Source organism: Phalacrocorax aristotelis, chromosome 1, assembly GCF_949628215.1.
Source record: "Phalacrocorax aristotelis chromosome 1, bGulAri2.1, whole genome shotgun sequence".
Lineage (NCBI taxonomy): Eukaryota > Metazoa > Chordata > Aves > Suliformes > Phalacrocoracidae > Phalacrocorax > Phalacrocorax aristotelis.
The window spans coordinates 155,683,885-155,706,576 of record NC_134276.1 but is presented as its reverse complement, the minus strand read 5'-3'; the positions used below and the strand labels follow the sequence as shown (position 1 = coordinate 155,706,576).

Sequence of the window (22,692 nt, the reverse complement as noted above, 5' to 3'; positions counted from 1 at the left end):
TAAGAGGTATGATTTCTATAGACAAACGGCAAATTTCTCAAGGACGTTCCATTCCTTATGATTCAACAGATAGATGCTTTCTACCTGTCCCATGAAGTGAGATGAAGACTTTACTACTAGGGCTAATAGTAGTGACATTCCACACACGAAAGGAGATAGAGCGCGGAGATAGAGCGCGGAGATAGAGCGCGGAGATAGAGCGCGGAGATAGAGCGCGGAGATAGAGCGCGGAGATAGAGCGCGGAGATAGAGCGCGGAGATAGAGCGCGGAGATAGAGCGCGGAGATAGAGCGCGGAGATAGAGCGCGGAGATAGAGCGCGGAGATAGAGCGCGGAGATAGAGCGCGGAGATAGAGCGCGGAGATAGAGCTCAGTGGATTGAGGCAAAGACGGGAACGCAGATACAGTCTTTGCCATAGCAGGTTGAAAAAATATAGCGTTTCCTTTAAAAAGAAAAAGACATTCCTCAACTATTTGTGCGTATCCTACCTGCATTAAAGTGGTTACATTTAACATCTCAAACCTCATTGCAGTTAGTTTCTGAAGATTCTTAGGGTGATGTTCAAGACCACAAAACGAAAGTTGAGTCAGATTTTTCCAGTGGATTATTTAAAGAGAGACATTTTCGAACAGTTTACAGCAGACAGATAAGTAACTGGACTGCAGGAGTACATCTACGCTCCTCTCTCCAGTATTTTCCATGGGTAGAAAAACTTGAGTGTAAAGCTGTATAGGAGTCTAACTTCACCTCTAATGCACTAGGCCCCCTATTAAGCCTGTGCTTGCAACATACAGTCCAGAGAAACACACAACACCCTCCTCTGGAAGCACTGTTAAACTCAGAGACAGGGTATCTAGGACTTCTAGGCATTGCCAGATCTTTAAGACTTCAAATGTTGCAATGGCAGGGCCTCTTATTTCTCAAGTCTGTGCTATAGTAGCGTGCACTGATCACACCTGTTTTGTCAGAGTGGTCTTCCTCACTGTCCTGGTCTGCTCCTTCACCTCTCTTCCTTTTTTTCTGGTACTCTGAGATGGTAAAACTCCTGCTACAATCAATTCTCTTCAGGTAATAAGTGCCTTTCCACCAAAAAAAAACCCAAAAAACAACCAAGCAAAACAAAACACAACTAACCAACAACAAAAAAAAAAAAGGAAAATGAATGGTTACTCTGGACAGCTTAAAAAGCAGCCACATGATCATGGCATTTCAAAAGCTCTGTCAAAGACCTGCTGCAAACAAAACAGTGTTATTCTGAAGTGTCCGCTACCTTTCAGTATGTAGTGCCACCCTACGTGGGTACTACCCTAGGTGGGTAGTATCTCATTTGCTGAGAGGCAGCAAAAAGGCCTTTTTCTGAGCATATATGTACACAGCCAGGAGGCACACGCAGCACTTGTATCTAGTCTCTTCAATGATCTATCCATGGCACCACATCGGTGCTACAAAGCAAGTCAAAAGCAGGCTTGTGTACACTCAGATGTCTTCACAATTCCATCTGCAAAATTTTGGCATAATCGGAGCTCAATTAATCCAAAAGACTGCTTGTTTTCCCAAAAACTCAGTTTTCATTTAAGATGACATAAATGAAGAGTATAAACCAATAGCTGGAGCAACCACAGACAAGCACTTCACTCTGCAATCTCTGAGGGCAGAAACAACCATCTATATTATTGTCGGTGCTTCTGGAAAGTAGACAGAACAAAAAAAGGCAATTTGTCCTCACCTTCTGGTGATTTCAATAGGGACAGATGAAGGGTTGAAAAGCAATATCTTTCTTTTTTCTCCACCTCTTCAAACTTGTGTACTTCCAAGTCAATAACAATGCTGGTTACATTCTGACAACAACATATTTAGAAATTTGGAAAAACAACAAAAGCTTGAGGACAGAGGGGATGGTTTTCCCCCCCTATTTAAACATACACAAAGACTGACTGATAATTGCAAGCAAACATTTTTCCCCTCAAGACTTTGCCATCAACTTCATTAAACAGAGGTACATCAAACGAGACACCTGTTAAACAAAATAGTACAGGAATACCATTGCTTCTTGCTGGTGGTGAGAAAAATGATGCAAAACAAAGTATTCTGTCCTTTGCTTCCTCCATTAAAAACTCTCAAACAAATTCCTTTTCCTTTTTTTTTGTTTAAAGTTATTTTTAATACACTCTCCCTTACATTTTAAAATTACCAATAACTTCTTTGGGGGCAACTACACTTTCATTGTACCAGTCAGTATTGCAGGACAATAATATTACACCATCTGTTTTCATGGCTTGTGTTAAATACAGTACAAAGAAATCAAATTATGGCCAGCCACATGCCTTTGGTAAAATTAAAAGTCTGGTGAGACCACATTTTCTTCAAACTCAGAAAGCCACATGTTGAACCCATGTAATGTCATAAAGTTCAATTCTATACAAACTTCTTTTCTTCCTCAAAGTAAAGTTAAACAGCTGTCACCCCACGCAAATGGCAATTTCTGCGCTGCTCCAGAAGTACAACGAAAATTTGGAACTTCAGAAGATCTCTCCTCATGCCTTGATCTCCGTTAGATTTGTGTTTCTGTCAAGGGGTAGAAAGTCTAGTAAATATCCACAAACCTACAAGTCAAAGCAGTCATGGTTTTTCCCCTTTTCACAATTAACAGTGATAAATATTCTTAATTTTTATAAAGCGTTCCGTAGTAACACGTGTGGCTCATTTAAGCAACTGACGCTCTTCTCCTTTGAGGCGTTTTTTCCGGGGCTGTACAAATTCGTCATCCGAGTCATCAGTAAGTTCTGGATTATCTTTTTCACTCTGGCAGTTGGGCTGTACAGGGAACTTTCTCTCAGGGTAAAGGTTCCTCAGAAGTTCTTCAAAGTACGCTTCAAGTTTCATGCCGGCATCAGCCACTTCTGAATCGGGCTGTTGAGTGAATTAACAACATTAATGCATCACAAAATAGCTTGAGTTCTTCAGGTGCTCTTACAAACGGCAAAAAAAATCAATCAGCAGTAAGAATGGCACCTGTGAAACACATGGTCCCAAACAGCACAAGCCTGCAAAGCAGAGGGCAGGGGTAGATCTTTTGGCCAACATCCCCCAATGACTATTTTCTGTGATGGATTATCATAGAAGCCAATTGCAAAAGCTATACTGCCTGGGTTCTGAAAGCTATATAAAGAGATTCTAAAAACTCTTAAATCCTAACTAAAAAAGTTGGGTTATGCTGTGAAATATATAGGTATGCCTTCAGGGTGTTACAGTGTTTGGAACGACTGCTTGAAAACTAGGATTTCTCTAGCTTACAGACGGTGAAATTATTACTAGGATAGATGATGATTGTAACGTGGAAGATCAGGCAGTTCTGAAGTCATTCATAGCTACCATGACTAATCAGTGTCATGAAGTGGAGGTCACCACGGCAGGAAGTATTTCCAGCTACCAAGGGTGACTGGATGAGAGCCCCACTGAGGCCACTTACAGGAGCCTTTATTCCGAGTGTAATTCTCTCTCATTTTGTGGTCCACTCAGTACCTGCACCCCTTTTTCACCACATGTTCCCTTACGTGCAGTGAGGGTTAATAACAATCAGTCAATATCCAACTAGACGTCTTAAGGGTGAGTACAGACCTCCTGGAATGAAACTCCCACTGAATTTAAGATTTGAGGCAAGGAAGATTAAGCCAATTTTTAAATCAAATGCCCACCATTAACCTCTATGATAAACAATTGTCCTATTCTTTACCTGCTGTCCTGCCATTCAGCTAGCATGTTTGTTACAATCCTCTGTCCTTCTGTGGAAGGATCTACACTGCAGAGTCATCTAACACCACAGGGTTTCAAACGTGATCTATGTTTTCAGTGCAGTCTCACAATCAAAATAAGTTTAATACAGTAAATTCTTGTGTTGTAAGTTCTACCCCCGCTACTCTTCCTGAAAGCAACTAATCCCACAAAACCAGATAAAGTATCTGCTTTTCTAACCTCATTAAATTCAGCACAGTTTTGGAAAATCAGTCTGAAATCAGCCACAAAATCTTCCGGCTTTGTGTAGAATGAATTGGTCACTTCAAGTCTTTTCTTGATGGTTGACAAATCCATAGGCTTTTTGATTATTTTGTAGTAATCAGGAACCTAAATGGAGAAAAATACTTTTTATTGAATGCAGTCATGTTCATTACTTATTGTTTTATAAACCTATAGCTCTGAGGAAGAGGGCAAGATTTAGTCTCATCTCCAAAGTACAATTCTAAGATATAAGAAATGTAATTCTTATATATATGCAGACAGTTTCTGGCATTACAGTGATATATGCTAGGTTTGCTGGCTAAAATATACTCCTTCCAAAGCCTATTTCAAAAGAAAAGAAGAACAAATAAAAAAACGCACATACATTGACTACATATGATAGAGCAAATGATTTGGACATTATTTTCGTATGCCGTCAAATGAGCCGTCTATTTAGTTTCACTCTCAGGGCCACCATATAACAACTTTGGCAACCCACTTAAATGGAGGCAGTACACGGGTTGCTTAGTATGAATTTTGGTTATGAAATACATCTGTGGAAACGGTGGCAAATTTCAGCGATGTCAATGATTTTGGCATCTCAGCTGTGGTTGTAGGATCAAGATTTATTCTTTCTTTTAAAAACAAACAGAAAATAAGTTATGAAATCTAATGGTAGTATTTTCTTATACGTTTTTCCTACCTAGATTCACATTTTAAGAGAAATGCTGTACTACCTGAATTTCGTAATACATGATCATTCTACGATGAATCAATTAATCCCTTTTGCCCTTATTATTAAAATCTGTGGAATGTTCTTCAAAAGAATTCTTATTCAAATGGAATAAAAAGGGTGCACAGGAGCTTATTACTTAATGATGAATTATTTTCTCTCTGACTTGTCTTGAAGAACATGAAAGAGGTACTTTTCGTCTGATCATGCTGGTAACTCTTTTGTGTATCCTTGGACTACAGTTTGCTTGCTTTTCTTTTTTTTTTAAATGGTAACAGCACACAAGTAACTTTCTGTCTTCCTTCCATTGTCTAATGCACCCAGGTATTATTTACCATTTAAAACTAATGAACTTCAAGCTAATAATAAGAAATTCAATTTCATATTAGTACTGCAGAGCACTCTAATTCTTAAAATCAGGTAACTGTTTTTAAAACCAAACATATCCCAATTCACCTTTTTGGTGATATCACTCAGAATTATGAAATCAGCAGACAGCGTTAGAACTTACTTTTTGTGTCTGGTTTTGATGTATTAAGTAAAATCAGTTCCCAGGGAATTTTACTAGTAAATCCTCTTCCAACCCAATGCTTCAACTTCTAACTCCCTATCAGACAGTTTAAATAAAATTTAACACGTTTAGTACACTCAGTGTCTGGGAAACTTGACTTCTGATAATGGACTATGAGTGGACATTAAAATGTCACTAGAAACGTGCCAATTATGTTGCTAACATAAAACGGAAAGAAGTGAGGTACATACTGTGGGAGGAACAGGATCTTGAAACGCAAGACTCATTTCGTGACAGTAGAGGTACAGCAGCAGCCTTTCACACTTCTGTGTCGAGAAAAATAGATACCCAAGTAATTAGAGAATCCTGTAAGATTTGTTCTAAAATGACACACCACAGAAAATATCAAACCGATGCTCAGTACTCCCCCAGCCCCTAAGCAGAAAAGTGAGCACAGAAACTGTATTTGGAAACAAGCTTGACTGTCATAACCAATGGCCTACAGTATCCTTTCTCTGCAATAGATTATCATTATCAACTCTCAAATGCATGCTACGAAGCCTCATACAGTTACTAACAGTGTTATTCAGCATTTGCTGAGGCCAGCAGAAATTTCAGGGAATTAAAAAGCATGCGTAGCTCTTAGGGCTTCACAAATATTCAGAGATATCAGTAATATTTTTCTGATCTGGGTATAACTGCTCTGACTGCAAAGCCTACGGTGCTTTTCATTAGAAGTGGGAAGGAATATCTTTTCTTTGTGTATCCAAATATATTAAACTGGATCTTGAGCCTTGAAAGAGGTTCTAAAAATAGTTTTGTGTGATTTTATGCTTGCTGATCCTTTATCAGAATATTTACAGGACTTAAAAGTGAAAGTTATATAATTTACATTTAACACAAATACATGGCTAGTTTTTTTCCTTTCAGATAGCAGCACTTGTAAACAACAGTTCTGCAGGTAGACTAAGACCCCAAACAAAATACTGATTTCAGTCTATTTACACAAGCTGCCAACTGAAACCAAGTAGAACACTGCTGGAAGTTTCCAGTAGAGCTCAAAATTGCTTTAGAAAAGTTTCAAATAACAAAACAACTACAAAGAAATAAGAAAAATCAAAAAGGCAAAAAAACCCCAGTACCCTAAGAATCCAAAAGATTCCATCAAGCAGTTCAACTGTCTGCTCAAAGGCAATTTTTTTTCTTTGAACTCTGAAGTTTAAGGGAAAACAAAAGTTAGAGGTCCACCGCTTGCTTTGTAGCTTTTCCGCCAGAACACTCAAACCTGCGAAAGGACAGCAGTTATTCCCAGAGACTTGTGTTCATCTCTACAGGATCAGTATTATTTCTCTGTATATCTTTGTCAGCATCCTTTTAAAAAATTAAGCTGGTTCTTTTGCCACAAAGTGCTTTAAAGAATGAAACCATTAGTTGATAATGTCAATCTATGCCAAATTTGGAAAGCACAAACAAAGAAAAAAATTCTCAATGCAAGGTCACTGTGTACAAGAGCTTTGTTGAAAACAGCACTTGGTAATTCCTAGGACACAGTCCCAGTGCAGAGCGCAAGATCACAACCACTTCTCCAACAGTCAGGGTGCGTTGTTCAGCACGCTTACCTGATGGCTGCTATGATCTCAGAGCTTATTTTAAAAGATAATTCTCGGTTTTTACCATTCCTTTTTAAAAGGTGCATACATTTCAAAACACAAGAAGCAGCAAGACAGTATTCATTTTATCCTCACCCTACGGTCTATTGGTGCCAAACCCACACTGTCTTCCAATTTTCTTTTTTCAGCGCTGTGAGCGGGTTTATCACAGTCATATTCAACTTCTGGCTTGGACAAATCCCGACAGAAGGTACAAATCCACTCGCCACTAAAGAGGACAAACAGACACATTGACCTCAGTGATGTGGCACGCTTGACAAAAGGCTTTCCACATATTTCTGGGTAAGTTCCTCATTTGTGGGGTGTTTTTTTCTGCATTGTGTGTTGTTTTATTGATGTAGGCTTTTTTAAACACTACAAAAGGCAGAGATTGCTGGCAACAATGCTTTATTAGAACTCTGTTTCCTTTTTAATGGCACCGGTGTAATTTATGGTGTGTTAACACAAAAATGGTTTGTCATAATAGACAAATGGTGTCTACCTTTGTTAGTACTGGAATTCTTCACTTAAGCTCACAGGATCCAGTCAAAGCACTATTAAAGAGTTCTGTTTCCTAACTGCACAGAGACTGAAGGAATTGTATAGGCCAAACAGGAGGAAAAGGGTTAGTGTTATACGGCGAGAACTATATATTCTCTCTACAAGCTCAATCTACAACATACTGTTACTCTATACAGATTACCCTAGACAAGGTTTTTTTGAAAACTGGAAATTCTTCACTCCCTAAAACTTTCAGATGTTCTTGATCTTATCAGTTAGCTAGCAAAACCCTACGGATTTAAATGACAGCATAAGATTATGACAAAATTAGTTCTGTAAGCTATGTTCACTGATTCTCTAATACAATTTGTGAACCTCAAAGTTTTGAAAAACCTAAGAAGAGTGTTTTTAATATAGTTCTTCACAAATGAAGGCACTTGCATGCTTGCAGATAACCACAAGAGGGCTGAATTGTACTTCTTACACATCAGACAGATTTCAGCAATAATCAGTTATGAGATCTAACTGCATGAATTTTCTCAGAGATATGTTATAACAAGATCTTTGTAACTGGGAAATAGTTTCTGCAGCACCTTTTGATTAATTTCAATAGTAAGGCAGAAGGCTTTCCAAGTTTAAAAACAAAAAATCTTACTGTTTTTTATTTAGAGTAATCCAAAGGTTTCCACCATCTACTAATTGTAGCATACACTAGTAAATAATGGGCATTTTCCTTCAAAGAGACTTTTACCTTCTACTGTCTTAACTTGATGGAGTTATTTATAGGACGGGGTCACCGCTGTGCCTGGACTAGCATCAGAGAAATGTTGTGGGAGATAAACAAAAATAGATACATTCCATGATCTGAAGATCTTATGATACTAGAAAACAGGAAACACACGAAAGATGGAGGAACAATACATTTAAATACCCCAAGAATCAGGCAGAGTGTGGTGGGTTGGAGTGAAGGAAAAAAGATGCAGTGACCAGGTGATCTATAGGGGAAATCGTTCTATCCATGTGAAGCAAGAACAAAAAGCAATCATGAAAGAAGTAGACTGACACCACTGACATAATAATAAGATAATTATTTTGTGTGTTTGAAGGAACTAATGCTAAGAGACCAAAGTTTGTTAAACAGACTGTTACAGCTACAGAAAAAAAATCAAAACAAAACAAAACCCCACAAAGATGAGAATAGAAACCTGATACATCTGAAGCCAGGAGGAAAATTAAGCTAACTGTGGTTTTGAAGTCCAGGAACACAGTGCACTTGTATTAAATATGCACCTTTACAGACCTGAACACTTGTCAGAAAACTTGGTTTTGGCTCCCTTGCCCCCAGGGCATCATCATCTCAGTTCCCACTGAATGATCCAGTAAAAAAAAGATAAATTTTAAAGGCTTATTCTTGAAGCTTTAATTTTAATAGAAACAAAGCCTTGTAAATACATAGTTATCTACCTGCTCAATGATTTTTTTTTTCTTGTCAGAAAGGCACAAGTGTTTATTAGTTTAAGTGCTTACTGCAACTTTACTGTGCTTTGCTTACGGCACAAAGCTGTCACATAGCATGTTTTTATTTTAAAAACCCAAACTGTAATTTGAAGTTTCAAAAGGTAAAAGGAACATTCTTACGTGCCATTTCTAGTCACATTTGAAAGATTAGATATGCTTGCAAAAGCATGCTTGCTCAGTGTGGCCCAGAGACGATCAATGTTCCAAAGTAAGTTGCTATCTGAATGTTTTACACCAGCAAGCTATGCTGATATTTAATAAGAAAGCCTAATATTTATAAAAGCATTAAACAATGAACATGTTATGACAGACGCTTTTATCCTTTAATACTAATAAGCTTACTGCATGGCATTTCCAAGTTGGAACATTGCAAAATGCCATTTATTTTAATCAAAGACACTAATTCCAGAAGTAAATGCCAGTAACGCTTATAACAACAACCTCTTTAAGACTGTATTTTGAAACTCAAGAAACTGAGCCAATCAAGAAAGCCTACTCCTTGTTTCAACACTGAACAAGATGTTACTAGAAGATGTCAGTCGCTACATCCCACGCTTGAAGTGTAGCCATGTTTAGCTCAATATAGTATTAAATGTATTGCTATAATCTTAGATTTTTTCCTTTAGTTATTTTTGTCATTATTATTGAAATGTAAATATTTTATGTCATCCTTAAAACATTTTATGACAGATTGGTAATTGTGTAGGCCAATTTTAATAATAGATGCCCTAAATGTAAGTGATCTTGCTTAACTGCCAAATAAGTGAAGAGTTTTATTATTGTGGCTGTAAATCTGTAAAGTTAAACTGGAATTTCAATGCAAATTCCAGTTTTCATCAATTAATAAAACTTCTGGATTCAAGACTTCGAAGACAACGCTGCTTGCTTAGAGGCTGAGACTTCTTGTACTAGGTTTCACAGCACAAGCTTATGGCTTTTGATGCAAGTTTAGATGGAATTGAAGGGGTCATAATTACCTTGGAAAGCTCATCAACGTAGGGACATGACAAGAAAGATGGAATACTTTGGGACATTTCTCACAGCAAAGGAGCTCCCCTCCATTTTGACATACTGCACACCAATCTTCATTGGGATCATCCTCTTTTCTGCCCTCCCCAATGTGGGGGGGCCCTATCCATCCTGCCTTCCCACTGGATGTGTTCTCCTGCAGTATCCCTGGCTGATCATCTGTGCTGTCTGGTGCATCTGTTCTTAAGACAGCTTCATCAGAAGTGGAATTATGATTGCCATCTAACAGCAATGAAGTAAGTATGCTTCTTGAAAAGGTGGCCTGTAAGAAGAAACAAAGGAAGCCAGATTATAATATTGATGTGAATTTACCTGACCCTAACAGCAAGTAAACTGACCAGAATAACAAATTTATATGCAGGCAGCCATACAACTTGCAGCACGCATGCAAAAATTACTATCGTACTATAGCATCAGGCAACTAAACACAAGAAATCAGCTATGAAAGGCTATTGATTGCTCACTGCTCCACTAAAAAAAAAAAATAAAACAAATCTTTGATGCCCCCAAAGTCTAGCAGCCTTATTTATGTATATTACTGCACTATGATTAGAAACACTTCCTAGCACCACGTAAAAATTTAACGTTTGCAAGCTATTTCCTGCCTTCACAGGTTTTCAATGGACAAAAGCAGTCTGATCGCACCAGTTAATTAACTGAGTTGGCAGTAGAGCTAGTTTTATTTAGCTTTTTAGTTTGCCCCTGAAAAAGTCCCCAACAGAATATTAGTAAATTATTTTATTCCCCATAAATGCAAAATACCCTCCACCAAAGAGAAAGGAGATATTTATAACTTAATATTACATTCCGAGGCCGGGATTCCTCATCTGTTTCTTGCTTCACTATAACAATTGGGAAATCAAAGTTCTCATTTGGTGCACTTGACTCCTGTTTAATTCTGATCGGCTCCAACATAACAACTGGGACCTTGTGTGTAGAATCAGCTCCCGGTGGCCTGCTGGAGGAGCCAGAACTGTAAGTGACAGAAAGAGGCAGGAAAAAAGGGAAATTAAGAGTCAGAACTGGATGCCTTTTGTACACTGATGCTTTCTGAGACCTCAGGATGCTAATCCATTTTGCTTCTTTGAATCCTGAGCACTGCAGTATTACATTTATACAATAAAACATCCAAGTTTATTTCCTTTCATGTACATTGAAGAGGCATTACAAAAAGGGGAAAATTTTAATGGCGCAGTTCCAGAACTAGAGAATTACTCATGGTTTTACTTCCCATTAGTGCAAGATATGCAAATAATCTCCATTTCTTTTAGGTCATACACAAAAAAGCACTTCCACCGAACATCATCCCACTTTTGAAGAGATGCAGCTGTATTTTGGGGAAGGCCAGTGTTTCTCTGGAGCCAAACTGATCATTGTAAACCACACGAGGAAATAAGCTGGATAAAACACATATTTACATTATCTTGGAATGTAACAGCCTTGCAGCTCTACCAAAACTGGAGCTCTACTTTTAGAACTAGATCTGCCTTTTTTCATCTCTTTAGTCATGACAGGATGAGAATGGACAACCACACTCAAAAATACCAGCTTATGATTATTTTTAAATAACAATCAAGGATTTTAAATCCAACAAAATGAATGCAAGCATCAGCAGATAGAATCACTTTTTTTTTAAATGTAGGTAAGACTCTTCAGACAAACATTTAAACAGTTCATATGAGTCCTTCACAGAATTTAACATGTAAATGGAATAGAGCAAAAGGTATTCTATATTAAAAAGCATCTCCATTTCCAATTCAAGTAGGATGAATGCCATCTGATTTTTCTCTGCATGAAAAAGTAATCTCATGTCAGATGTATGCTCTAATTTATTGGAACACATTAATGGATCTGCAGTCTTCAAACAGCATTGCGTAGATCTATTTGTTCATTAATAGTCCATCACTAAGGGAAAAAACATTTGTGTAGACTCTCACTAGATATCTAGTGCTTACGTAACTAAGAATTTTCTGCCATAATACAGTTAATAACCCTCTTTGTAACATCAGTTCCTTAAATCTGAAGTCATTTATAGTTCCATGAGGACTTTCAGCATGCAACCTTCTCCTTTAGCTGATTTTTCTGAATTTAAAACCTAATTTAGAATTGGCATTCTTTTAATAACACCAACCTAGCCATCACTTACAGAGTTAATATATTTTTAGATGTGCTATTAATACATTACAAATGAAATTACTACTTTTAGAATGCAAAGAGTGCTGTAATAACCATCAGGCCTGGCCTGTTAACAAAGGAGGTGAGGCAAATTGACTTCTATATCCATCAATGAGAGAAGAGACTGAGATGTGTTCTATGGAGGTGGAGGTTACATTTTCTTCTCTCCCAGTGTTTCCTTACCTCTCCCTGCTCCCAACACTGGAGGCACTGGGTGAACGAATTGGAGGGTGTATGTTTGTCACACTGACTCCTCCTAGGATAGAAGAATCGGATTAGAACAAAACACAGGTCTGTGACAGGTCGGAGATGTGACTCAGAAGTACACAGGTTTGGGGGAAAGTTTCTCCTGCAGTGTCATTTATTTAACCCACATCTTATTGAATACAAATTAATGACAGGACGAGAAGCATTGGACAACTAGAGGGATAGAGAGGACTAAAAGCGGGCCCACTACATGTGAGTAAGCAGGCTGATGAGTCAGTACCTTTGCGTGGCTGACCCCTCCACCTGATCACTGCAGTTTGTTTTGTCTTACCTTATTAAATTCTAGCAGAACTCTCAGGAGATCTGCTAGGAAACTTTAAGGCAGAGTAGCCAGCGAATAGGAAGGAGTCTGGGGGCTAGATATGGGAGAGACCAAAGGTCTGGGGACGAGATAGCTGAAAGACTTGTGAAGGACATTCTTGCTGAGCATTGGTCCTGAGAAACCAGAGTGTTCAGAGTTTGTGCTGTCTGTGAATGCATTATCCACCTGTCTCAGCTAATCTGCCCAAGCACGTGAATGCCATTCGAGTGCATGAATGTTGCACAAGTACTTATTCATGCTCACATAGCCTCACTACAGGCTAGATTAGGAAATGGGAGTAAGGAGCAGCTGCTGATTGCCACGAGGCATGGTGCCAGGGATCCCCTGGGTCCTTCAAGTCCACCATATTTAGCTACCCATAACAATAACCTCTCTGGTCAACCTGTGTCTGTGCTGCACCACCCTTCTAGGGAAAAAGATTTTCTAATATCCAAATCGAAATTCCCAAGTAGCTACTGTCTCCTGTTACATCCTATCTTGCTTTTTCAAAAAGTTGTCTCCTACCACAGCTTCTAGGTTTTAATTTGGTGTACCCCTAAGAGTGACACTCTTCTAAGTATTTCTATGCTATTTGCTAAAATACATTATGTTTTTCCCTCCATGTTTTTAAGATCTGGCCACTTACCTTTGTTGACAATGCTAAAATATTGTCTCAGCTTTACCTCCTACTAGGGTTTCTACTACTTTGCTTTCGTTTTGTTATTTCTCATCTTTGATACAAAATATAAGTAACTAATTCTGGTATCAGTGTTAACAGTGTCAAATTAGACTTTTCCTTTACACCACTGTGTTAACTTTAACAGAAAATTGCACCACATTCCAATTACCTGAGAGGCCTGGTGATGGTACCGATGAATTTGGTGACTGCACAGTTCTGTTTGAAGGGGGTTTTGGCTGATTCTGCTCTGATGTGCCATCTTTCCTTACAACATTATCCAGTGTGATATTTCCTGAACAATCAATCTAAAAGGCGGGGAAGAAAGAGGAAGCAGTTATTGTTGGGGGGGGTGGGGGAACACAACGAACCCCCCCAAAAAACAACAGCAAAAAACCACCCTATGCCTCTGCCATGCTGTTATTTTGAAGGTGAAGGCCAAAATGCATTTCATCTAAATTTAGCCATCCAAAAAGTGAGGTGGTTACTTTAAAACAGGTCATCTTGCTTTCTGTAAAAAGAAAAGAAATGGCCAAATCCAGGCAGTGCTTCATTTTCAGATCAGATGATTCTGTACATGCCGATTTTTCTCCATCAACCTCAGAGAAGGCTTACATCAGGCAGGTAGCTTTCACTCATTTAAGACACGAATTTTTATCTCTACACCTTATTTTGACATGCTCACCTTATATACACTAAAAAAGATAATCTGCGATACACAAACTACCCATTAATCCACTAGTGTTTAACAATACTGGAAGAACCTCGAAGGACATACAATTCCATCTCTCCCCCATACCTCCTGAGCAGGGGCCGTGCATATTGACTCAAAATGCAAACAGCAAACCAACACTTGTTCCTTCCATCCACAGCCCAGGCCAGGTAACTGAATTCTGGTTTAGGGGCCCTCAATTTACCATTCTAACCATCTGTAAAATGATGCATTCTGGTTTAATAAAGAGACATAACCTTTTGAAGTGTTAGGCGTTTTGCAATACAAAAGATCACGTTAGGTCACCTGGTATCAAGTTCTCTCACTTATCCAGACACCTCACACATCCACTGGTATCAACTGCATTGACCACTGAAGTTTCTATTTATAAGCCAGACTTATCTGAAGTGGACACAGAAACCTCTGCTAGGTCAGCATATTTACAGTGATTTGGGCCACGTATCTTAATAGTGTAAACTTAACCGTATACAAGTAGAAGAGTTCATGTGCACAAAAATCAGTATGCTAAAATGTCTCACAAGCCTCAGTAGTTTTAAGATCATGTTGTGTAGTTCACCTTTTAAGCCTGACAGATACTGTGATTCTGTACTCTATGTACTTTGTTTAAAAAAAAAGAACACTCTTATCTGAGAGTTTATTGGTGAGAACAAAAGACAAGCAAGATAAAGAGGGAGTAACAGCAAGTTATGACAAGAAAACCATGACATTTCAGATATCTACAGATCTTAGACCACAAAAATAGGCTCAGCAGTTATTTGAAAGAACAAAATCAACAGACTACCACTCAACAGCTCTAACGTGGACCTCTGACAAACACGTACCAATCAGAAGAAACTACGTGTGCTGGTTTTGGCTGGGATAGAGTTAATTTCCTTCATAGTAGCTTGCATGGGGCTGTTTTGGGTTTGTGCTGAAAACAGTGTTCATAACACAGGGGTGTTTTAGTTACTGCTGAGCAGGGCTTACACAGAGTCAAGGCCTTTTTCTGCCTCTCACCTCACCTCACCAGCGAACAGGCTGGGGGTGCACAAGAAGTTGGGAGGGGACACAGCTGGGACAGCTGACCCCAACTGACCCAAGGGATATTCCACACCATATGACATCATGGTAAGCATCTAAAGCTGGGGGAAGAAGAAGAAGGAAGGGGGGGGTACATCCAGAGTGATGGCATTTGTCTTCCCAAGTAACCATTATGCATGATGGAGCCCTGCTTTCCTGAAGATGGCTGAACACTTGCTTGCGGATGGGAAGGAGTGAACAAATTCCTTGTTTTGCTTTGCTTGTGCGCACGGCTTTTGCTTTACCTATTGAACTGCCTTTATTTCAACCCATGAGTTTTCTCACTTTTACTCTTCTGATCCTCTCCCCCGTCCCACTGGAGGGGAGTGAGTGAGCCGCTGTGTGGTGCTTAGTTGCCAGCTGGGGTTAAACTACAACACTATGAAAGAGAAGGAAAGATGATCTTATGATGCTCCTTCTACCACCTCCTCAGAGCCATGTTAGAGGAAAAATATAAGGAATATATCATCCAGTATACCAAGAATTAATAACTACCTAAGATAACCCTTTCAATGACTTAAAAATATATTTTGAAAATGTTAAAAATTTACCAGCAATTCTGTCAGCAAATCAGTGCTATCTATAGATACTGCTAAATGAAAGGTAAACCAATTCATTTTTGTTAGTATCATTATTGGGGGGTTGAGGGAAAAAATATGCAGCATCCAAATAAACAAGTCCACATACAATTACAACCTGCAGTGTTATTTTCCTTAGTTGTCCTAACAGCTGTCTCCCAGAACAGTTCTGAATATTGCCAGCAACATGTAGGCAATCCTGTTGTTGTTTTCTGGAACTGTCTCACTTTGACAAACAGAGGAATAATTTCAGTCTAAAAGGTTTCTACTTTTCACAATCGTTAAGACTTACTTCAAAATAAAATCCATAAAACACTTTTTTTCTTACACTTACATCAGGAAGAGATGGTAGATTGTAGGAGCTACCCACTGGAGAACTCAAATCTATCACAGGGGGACCGTATGTCTTCCCATCACATCCTGCAGCACTAGTGACTGTGGGGCTGGATGGAGTAGATGTTGTGCTACTTGCAGTTGAAAGGGCAGTTGACGTTTGTCCACTACCAATCTGCCACTAAAAAGACAGGACAATAATCCACCATTCGGCATTATTTTTTTCAACAGATTACATCTACTGCACATACTGATTCTAATTCATCAGTTAAACAAGCAGCTTAGTTCAGTAAGCTGAATTCAAACATAAAAATTCTGATTTGCTCTGAAGTTATCTAATTTAAAGAACCAATCTTACAAGACAAGGGAAGATGACAAGTAGTTGAAAACTATGAATAGAAGAAATGAATGTGAATTCTTAAATTCAAAGCTATATCGCGTTGTTAAGTATCTATTAATATTTCATGATGCATTGACAGTATTGTGGGGGGAACGTTAACAGTTTTAGTGAAATAAAAGCATTACAGATAATAGGCTGAATGCACAACTGCTCCAGTGCTTTATTAAGTAAATAGCAATAGTGTCACTTGGACACCATCAAATATTTGATATTGTGCTTCCCTTAACAACTTAAAGTGATTAAGAATTTGAAATGCTGACTGGATCCCCACCCACATATATGTTTAACACCGTGATATGAAACGCACAGTCAATCAGACTAAATTTCTCTCTCATGGGCATATACAGTTTTCAATGACTTTAATGGAATTTCATGGCAACCATAGACAAAATTCGACCCTGCTCAATTCCTTTTCAGACAGTCATGCTATTTACTGGTTTCTAGTTTCAGAAAGACATTACTAGATAGAGAAAATACTTGAAAGGCAGGCTTGCAGACAGGCCAATCTTCCTTTCAGAGGCACAGAAAAGAAGTGACAGTTTTTGTTACTAGAGGTTCTCTTAGATATTGTACAGCTTTCTTCAATTTAGTTGGAATTAGTTCTCTGACATTGTAAGCACTACCAACATTAATGATATTACTCCACTTCTCAGGTCGCAGGTCAGATTAATTTGATTCTTCCCTGCTTACCTCCAGTGACATGATTTTCTCTTTCCTTCCACATACCTAACCACCCATGTGTTAATATGCTTTTTAATAAAGATTTGCCTTCCTGAACATCCAAGAGAATACATGAAGTATTTGCCTCTGCCCCAGTTCAACTGCTGATTATGTGGGTATTGGTCAGTCTTACTCAGCAGAGGTCCCACATTGTAGACTTTCTCTCTCCTCAACTGTAGAAGTGGCATACTCTGGAGAATGGTGGCAGCTATAGCTTTTTAGTCAAGCTTGAACCTGGTTCCCAGTGAAGGCACCGGCAAACATCAAGCTAAATAGTGGGATTTTCTATTTTGTCTTTTCAATGATTGTAGTGCGCAGACCATGGCCATGTTAAGTTTTGCATAAGTGGCCAGAAATCATAGTAATAGCAAAGAAGAGAATGAAATATCTGCATAGCACACACAGTGGCTCACTCTGTAAAGCTTCAGCTACTTAGAACTGTCAAAATGAAAGAACTTGACAGTTATCTTATTAAAAAAACCTGTGGGTATCTTGTCATAGAGAAAAAATGCAGTCTCTGTTCTAACTGAAAAGCACTCTAGAAACATAATATAAAAATAAGATTATATAAAGCACATCTAATTTTTTTTGATATTTTATTTCTACATGGCGAGTGACAAGGGAAAGAAACTCTACCTGTTTTATAGCTTGCTGCGCCAAGAATGCCATTTGTAATGGGTTGGGCTTTATTGCTTGCCTTGGTAGGTTCTGATTTTGGGGAAATCTCATCTGTTGAGCAGGAAGAGCTGAACCATTGGATTTGGGGCTATGATTCTGAAAATGAATCAAACGTGGAGGTGCCTGCATCAAAATAAACAAACAATTCTGCAAGTTAGCTGATATCTATTCAGTGCTCCAGAAATCTTTACCAAGTGGCCCTTTTAAACCTCAGACTCTTAACAAATTAGATGCAAGCAAATAGTACCACACCATTTATCTGAATGATCACACAACACATTGATTTTCCATGTTAAAGACAAAACCTAGTAGAGGTTTTGAATTATTATGGTGTAATGGATGCACATATGTCACAAGAGCCAGTGAGAGTATTTCCAACTTTGAAAGACATATGAAAGAATCACAGAGTTTTATGCAAAAAAGTGTTGGAAAAAAATTAATGACAGAGTCACTTTTTAATCATTTGACAAAAATACAAAATACCTAGCTCAGCACTATATATGTTTGGATACCAAATGGTGTTTTTTTGTGTGAATAAAATAGGCTATCACACATTTTGCCTGACAAGTTTAAAAATCTCAGTTCAGTTCTCAGTAAAGAAAATGTTCTCTAACCCATTTACATAGCCATGTACTAAAGAAGATGAAGCTATCTAAATTTATGTATCTGGACATAAGTTCTTTCCTTTTTCTAAACTTTCTTTGCTTTCTCCTTCAGTGCCACGGAAAAAGAGAGCCTTCTCTGGAAATATCATCACACACCTGATGAGAAGCAGGAGGTTGCTGCATGGCTCCTGGCATTCTTGGATTTGGTAAACCTACCGGACCTGCTCTGCGTTGAGCTTGCTGTCTCTGAGCCAGGACCTGTTGCTGCATGTGCTGGAGTCGGAGCTGAGCTAAGCTTATCTGCGTCGGGAACTTAGACAGCTGGTTTGAAGGTAAGCTGCCTGGTGGCTGTAAGTTTGCTTCCATCACAGGGCTCTTGGGCATATGTGGTGGGGTTTCTTTATCTTCAATTACCAAAGAACCTAGATTGAACAAAATAAAATTAATACCAAAATATTGCAGTTAGCAGAAATGCTATTTTTCACAATTAGTTCCTTTTATACCATGTGGTCATCATTCATTATTGTAATGTAACAAGTGGATAAACATGAGATAAAAGGACTCCATTTACATGTTTCCCTGAAAAAAAGAATGGTTACATTTTACAACAAACTGTCTCATGCTGCAGCCTCCTCTATACAGTGGATTCTCCTATGAAGGTGTCCTGGCCTCTCCAGGAGAGCAAGGGAGCAAAGTTTCAATGGGAGAGTATCCTGATCCAACCATCTGATACAAAGATTTAACTGTATCATAAAACTTAAAGGTATTGTGAACCTTTCTGGCCTCTGAGCCAACATCATGGAATACTCAAATGATACTCTCAGTTGCTACACACCACCAATTCTAGGATGTGATGGGCACCTCCAGGAGATGTTTTCTCTCTCTTTACTGACTTAGAAGGAAATGTGACTAGACAGGTAACTTCTAGAGATTAATGCTGGGTGAGAGATTTTATCTGAAGAGACATATACCGCGATTACATGAAGCGTTCATGTAAAATTCTGCCTACCTCATGCAAGAAACATGAATTCCTACTAGAACAGAGTTTGATTCGATTCAAGGGAATAGCACACTGTACAGGAAAAGAGCAAAGACACTTTCTTTGTTTAAAACAGAGCAAAGTAAGGAAAGTTATGGTCCAAGACTGAGAGTTTAAAAATTCCAGTGATTTGTGGAAGATTGCACAACAGCTTTTCAATACAAGTGGGAGATAGACACCTCACACTCCCTTATCTCCCAGAGACTTTGGGCTGCTCCCAAGGAGAGTTCACCTCATGAGGTGGCTACACCATACGACAGTTGGACAATGCCTGTTACAGCAGAACTTGAAATCACCCTCTCCCACTTCTCTCTTCATATCAATCAGTCTCCGTGGATCCTGCGCTGTCTAGCCTGGCTCATTTTGGGGTAGATTATCTGAAGGAGGAGGAAGCTTCTTTCTTTTATATTTTATTTTCCTCTTTTTCATCCCAAGAGCTGAGACGCTGTGCAAGTAGCCTCATTCTAGTGCCACGTCTAGATATAGGCACAGAGGGAGTCTAGGCCAGCCAACATACTATCATGCGGAGCAGGGCAGAAAGCTAACATCAACAATACTATTTTCTTATTGATATTTTATTGTTTGCATACATTTTAATTATGACCCTACCACACCAGTCATTAACAAAAATATTAAATATGCTAAACAAAATAGAAAAAAACTACCAAGCTATTGCCTAATACTCTTTATTAAGCCTGTATCAGGTCTAGTCAAAGTTTCCCATAAAGTGAGCAGAGAAAAATGCAAATGAACAATACTGTGTCCCATATATGACTGTATGAAATATTTCACTACAGTCAAAATAGATCTGTGTTATTTTCTTTCTCTAGAAAAGGAATTACCTTGGCAAAGAATGGTATTGACTTACTACAATCAACTGTGAAACCCATACCACACTTCTATTCTGTTCTCTTCAAGTAGTTACATTTTCAGAAGTCTTTCCAGGCTTAACATCTGTGGTATAAAGCTACTTACCCAAAGGTATTACAGAGAATTACTCCCTTCTATCATTCTAGAAAACCATGGGTTATCATACTATTTGTGGAACTAAAACACTTTAAATGTTGTATTTTTCCTTCTTAAATACATTCTGAAATCATAAGACAGCTATGCTGTTAGTGTACAGATGCTATCAACACTGTCAGCAACATGCAGCCTGACGAGAATTCAAGCCAATCCCAAGGTAACTTGTTTCCTTACTCAGACTTTATTTTATTTTCCTTCAGTGGTTCTTAAACCTGGTTTATTTACAAAAATTGAACATGTTTGATCATGAACATAACAGCCTAAAGGTTTTGATTTCTGAAACCGGACAGGTAAACGTGATCTGGTTTTATCTATCACTTAAATAGATAAACTGTTACAAGAACTCCTATGCTGATCTATACAGGTGCCATTTCTATTGTAGCACTTTTCAGAATTTCAGGGAACATATTTCAGCAGCTCATTAAGTAAAAAGATAATAATATAAAGAGAGCACCAAAATCAAACACAAGAAAAAGCCCCCTGTTGACAAGCAGCATCTCAGTTTAGCAGGAGTTTCCAGTCATCACCATCCAGCTTGACAGTTTGTTTCTGGGAATGAGAGATTCACTTTTGATTCCTTTCCCAAAGAAAATTATTTACAAAGAAGGAACTTGGAGAATTTCCCTGCTACCATCTAATGTCCTGGCATGTGGGGAAAGGAGCTTGTTCACCTTAAAGCACTGCCATAACACTTTTCCCTGCCTTTGTAGAGAAACATACATTTGCACCTCTCTGTACAATTGTAGAGCTGACTCACTTTCTGATGAAAGGCAGAAAAGGTCCCACAGGTATCTTGCAAAGCATTCTGCACATGACAGAAAAAAAAAATGCTCATCAAGCTAACAGTGGAGACAGAAAGGAAGCATGACAGCAGTCAAAATCCTAGAGAAACCACTAAGCTTTAATTCCTGCTTCTATGCTGATGAGTTCCTAGGATGCTTACCCCCATTAAACTCAGGCTTTCAGGCAATCACAGAAGCAGGCTCCATGCAAAACTTCCAGGATCTGGGATTCACCAGTATCAAAAAACCCTAGCAACTTACAGCTGTAAGAAAAAATTTAAAGACCAGTTTGGAGACTAGATCAAAATCTATTAGGATAATGAAGATGAAGCACATTTGTAACTCTCTTAAAAACATGCTTTCTCCTGAATTCTATCCCACAACTTCAGGAAAGTCAATCTAAAAACCAGACAACTGTCAAAAAGTAGCATTCTCTTCCCTGTTGTTCTTTTTCTCTTAGGCATTCTCCCCTTCTCTTTGTCTCAGTTCTCCAAGGCTTATTGTTCAGCAGGACAAGGGAGCAAACGGGGGTTCTTGAACGTATTATGCTGCTGCTACAGGTTTCAGTTTGGGATGATGAGATTGAAGTAGAAGAAAAGGCTAGAAGATACAGAATGAGACTGCTGGAATCCTTTCTTAGGATGTGAAGTTGGGTTATAGATTGTGTTCCTTGTTTCAGAAGTCAGAAGGCACGTGTATTGCCCAGGAGACTGAAAGCTGCTATTTTCACCATCACGCATACTATTCAAGCAAGGTAAGTTTGTTAATACTTTATCATAAGTATTCATAAATAATACTTTTTCCCATACAATGCACTTTAAATATCTTCCACAGGTAAGGAAATAAGTCTAACAAAGTAAACCAAGAAATTAATAGTGTGGAGGCTATTTATCTTCACAAAAAGAAAGCTGCTTTCAAAATAGGATGAAGATGCCAAAGGGCTAATAAAACTTTATCATACCTAGATTGAAAATATTTTGAGCCCAGAAGCTAGGATCACAGTGAAACTGGATGGTATTGTTAGTCACCGGTGAAGCATCACACCTTGCTCGGAGGAGATACCGCAGTCGATACGTAATCTAGAACAGGAACAAAACAAGATCTTTTTTGTCTCTGGGGCCAGAGACATGTATCTGAACAGCATAAAAAGTCTTTTCTAAAAAAAAAAATACCCAAAACACCCAAACAAACCTCCACAAAACAAAACACCATACACCACCCCCAAGCCCCCCAAAACAACAATAAAAAAGCCCCTGAACAAGCCCCTAGAGAACTGAGGTAAAAGGTATAGAAATTTGTCCAAGCTAAAATAAAAGAGGTATTCTTAACATCATCTCCTTATTCCTAAAGTAGTTTCAAAACGCAATCAGCTACAGCCTAAA

General features: G+C 38.5%; 1 protein-coding gene across 1 annotated transcript in view; it reads right to left on the bottom strand.

Annotated features, from left to right (window-relative positions):
- Window positions 1-153: 153 nt before the first annotated feature.
- The window catches only part of TRIM24 (tripartite motif containing 24), a 65,143-nt gene continuing 42,604 nt past the window's right edge, over window positions 154-22,692 (bottom strand). Inside the window, exons 8-19 of the mRNA XM_075117538.1 lie at window positions 22,272-22,389; window positions 18,620-18,885; window positions 17,817-17,981; window positions 16,062-16,241; window positions 13,530-13,665; window positions 12,297-12,369; window positions 10,743-10,911; window positions 9,887-10,200; window positions 6,987-7,119; window positions 5,493-5,567; window positions 3,974-4,123; window positions 154-2,911 (exon numbers count right to left, since the gene is read on the bottom strand). Of these exons, the coding sequence (XP_074973639.1) occupies window positions 2,702-2,911; window positions 3,974-4,123; window positions 5,493-5,567; window positions 6,987-7,119; window positions 9,887-10,200; window positions 10,743-10,911; window positions 12,297-12,369; window positions 13,530-13,665; window positions 16,062-16,241; window positions 17,817-17,981; window positions 18,620-18,885; window positions 22,272-22,389 (1,989 nt within the window). The 3' untranslated portion in view covers window positions 154-2,701. The remainder of the gene's footprint in view (window positions 2,912-3,973; window positions 4,124-5,492; window positions 5,568-6,986; window positions 7,120-9,886; window positions 10,201-10,742; window positions 10,912-12,296; window positions 12,370-13,529; window positions 13,666-16,061; window positions 16,242-17,816; window positions 17,982-18,619; window positions 18,886-22,271; window positions 22,390-22,692) is intronic.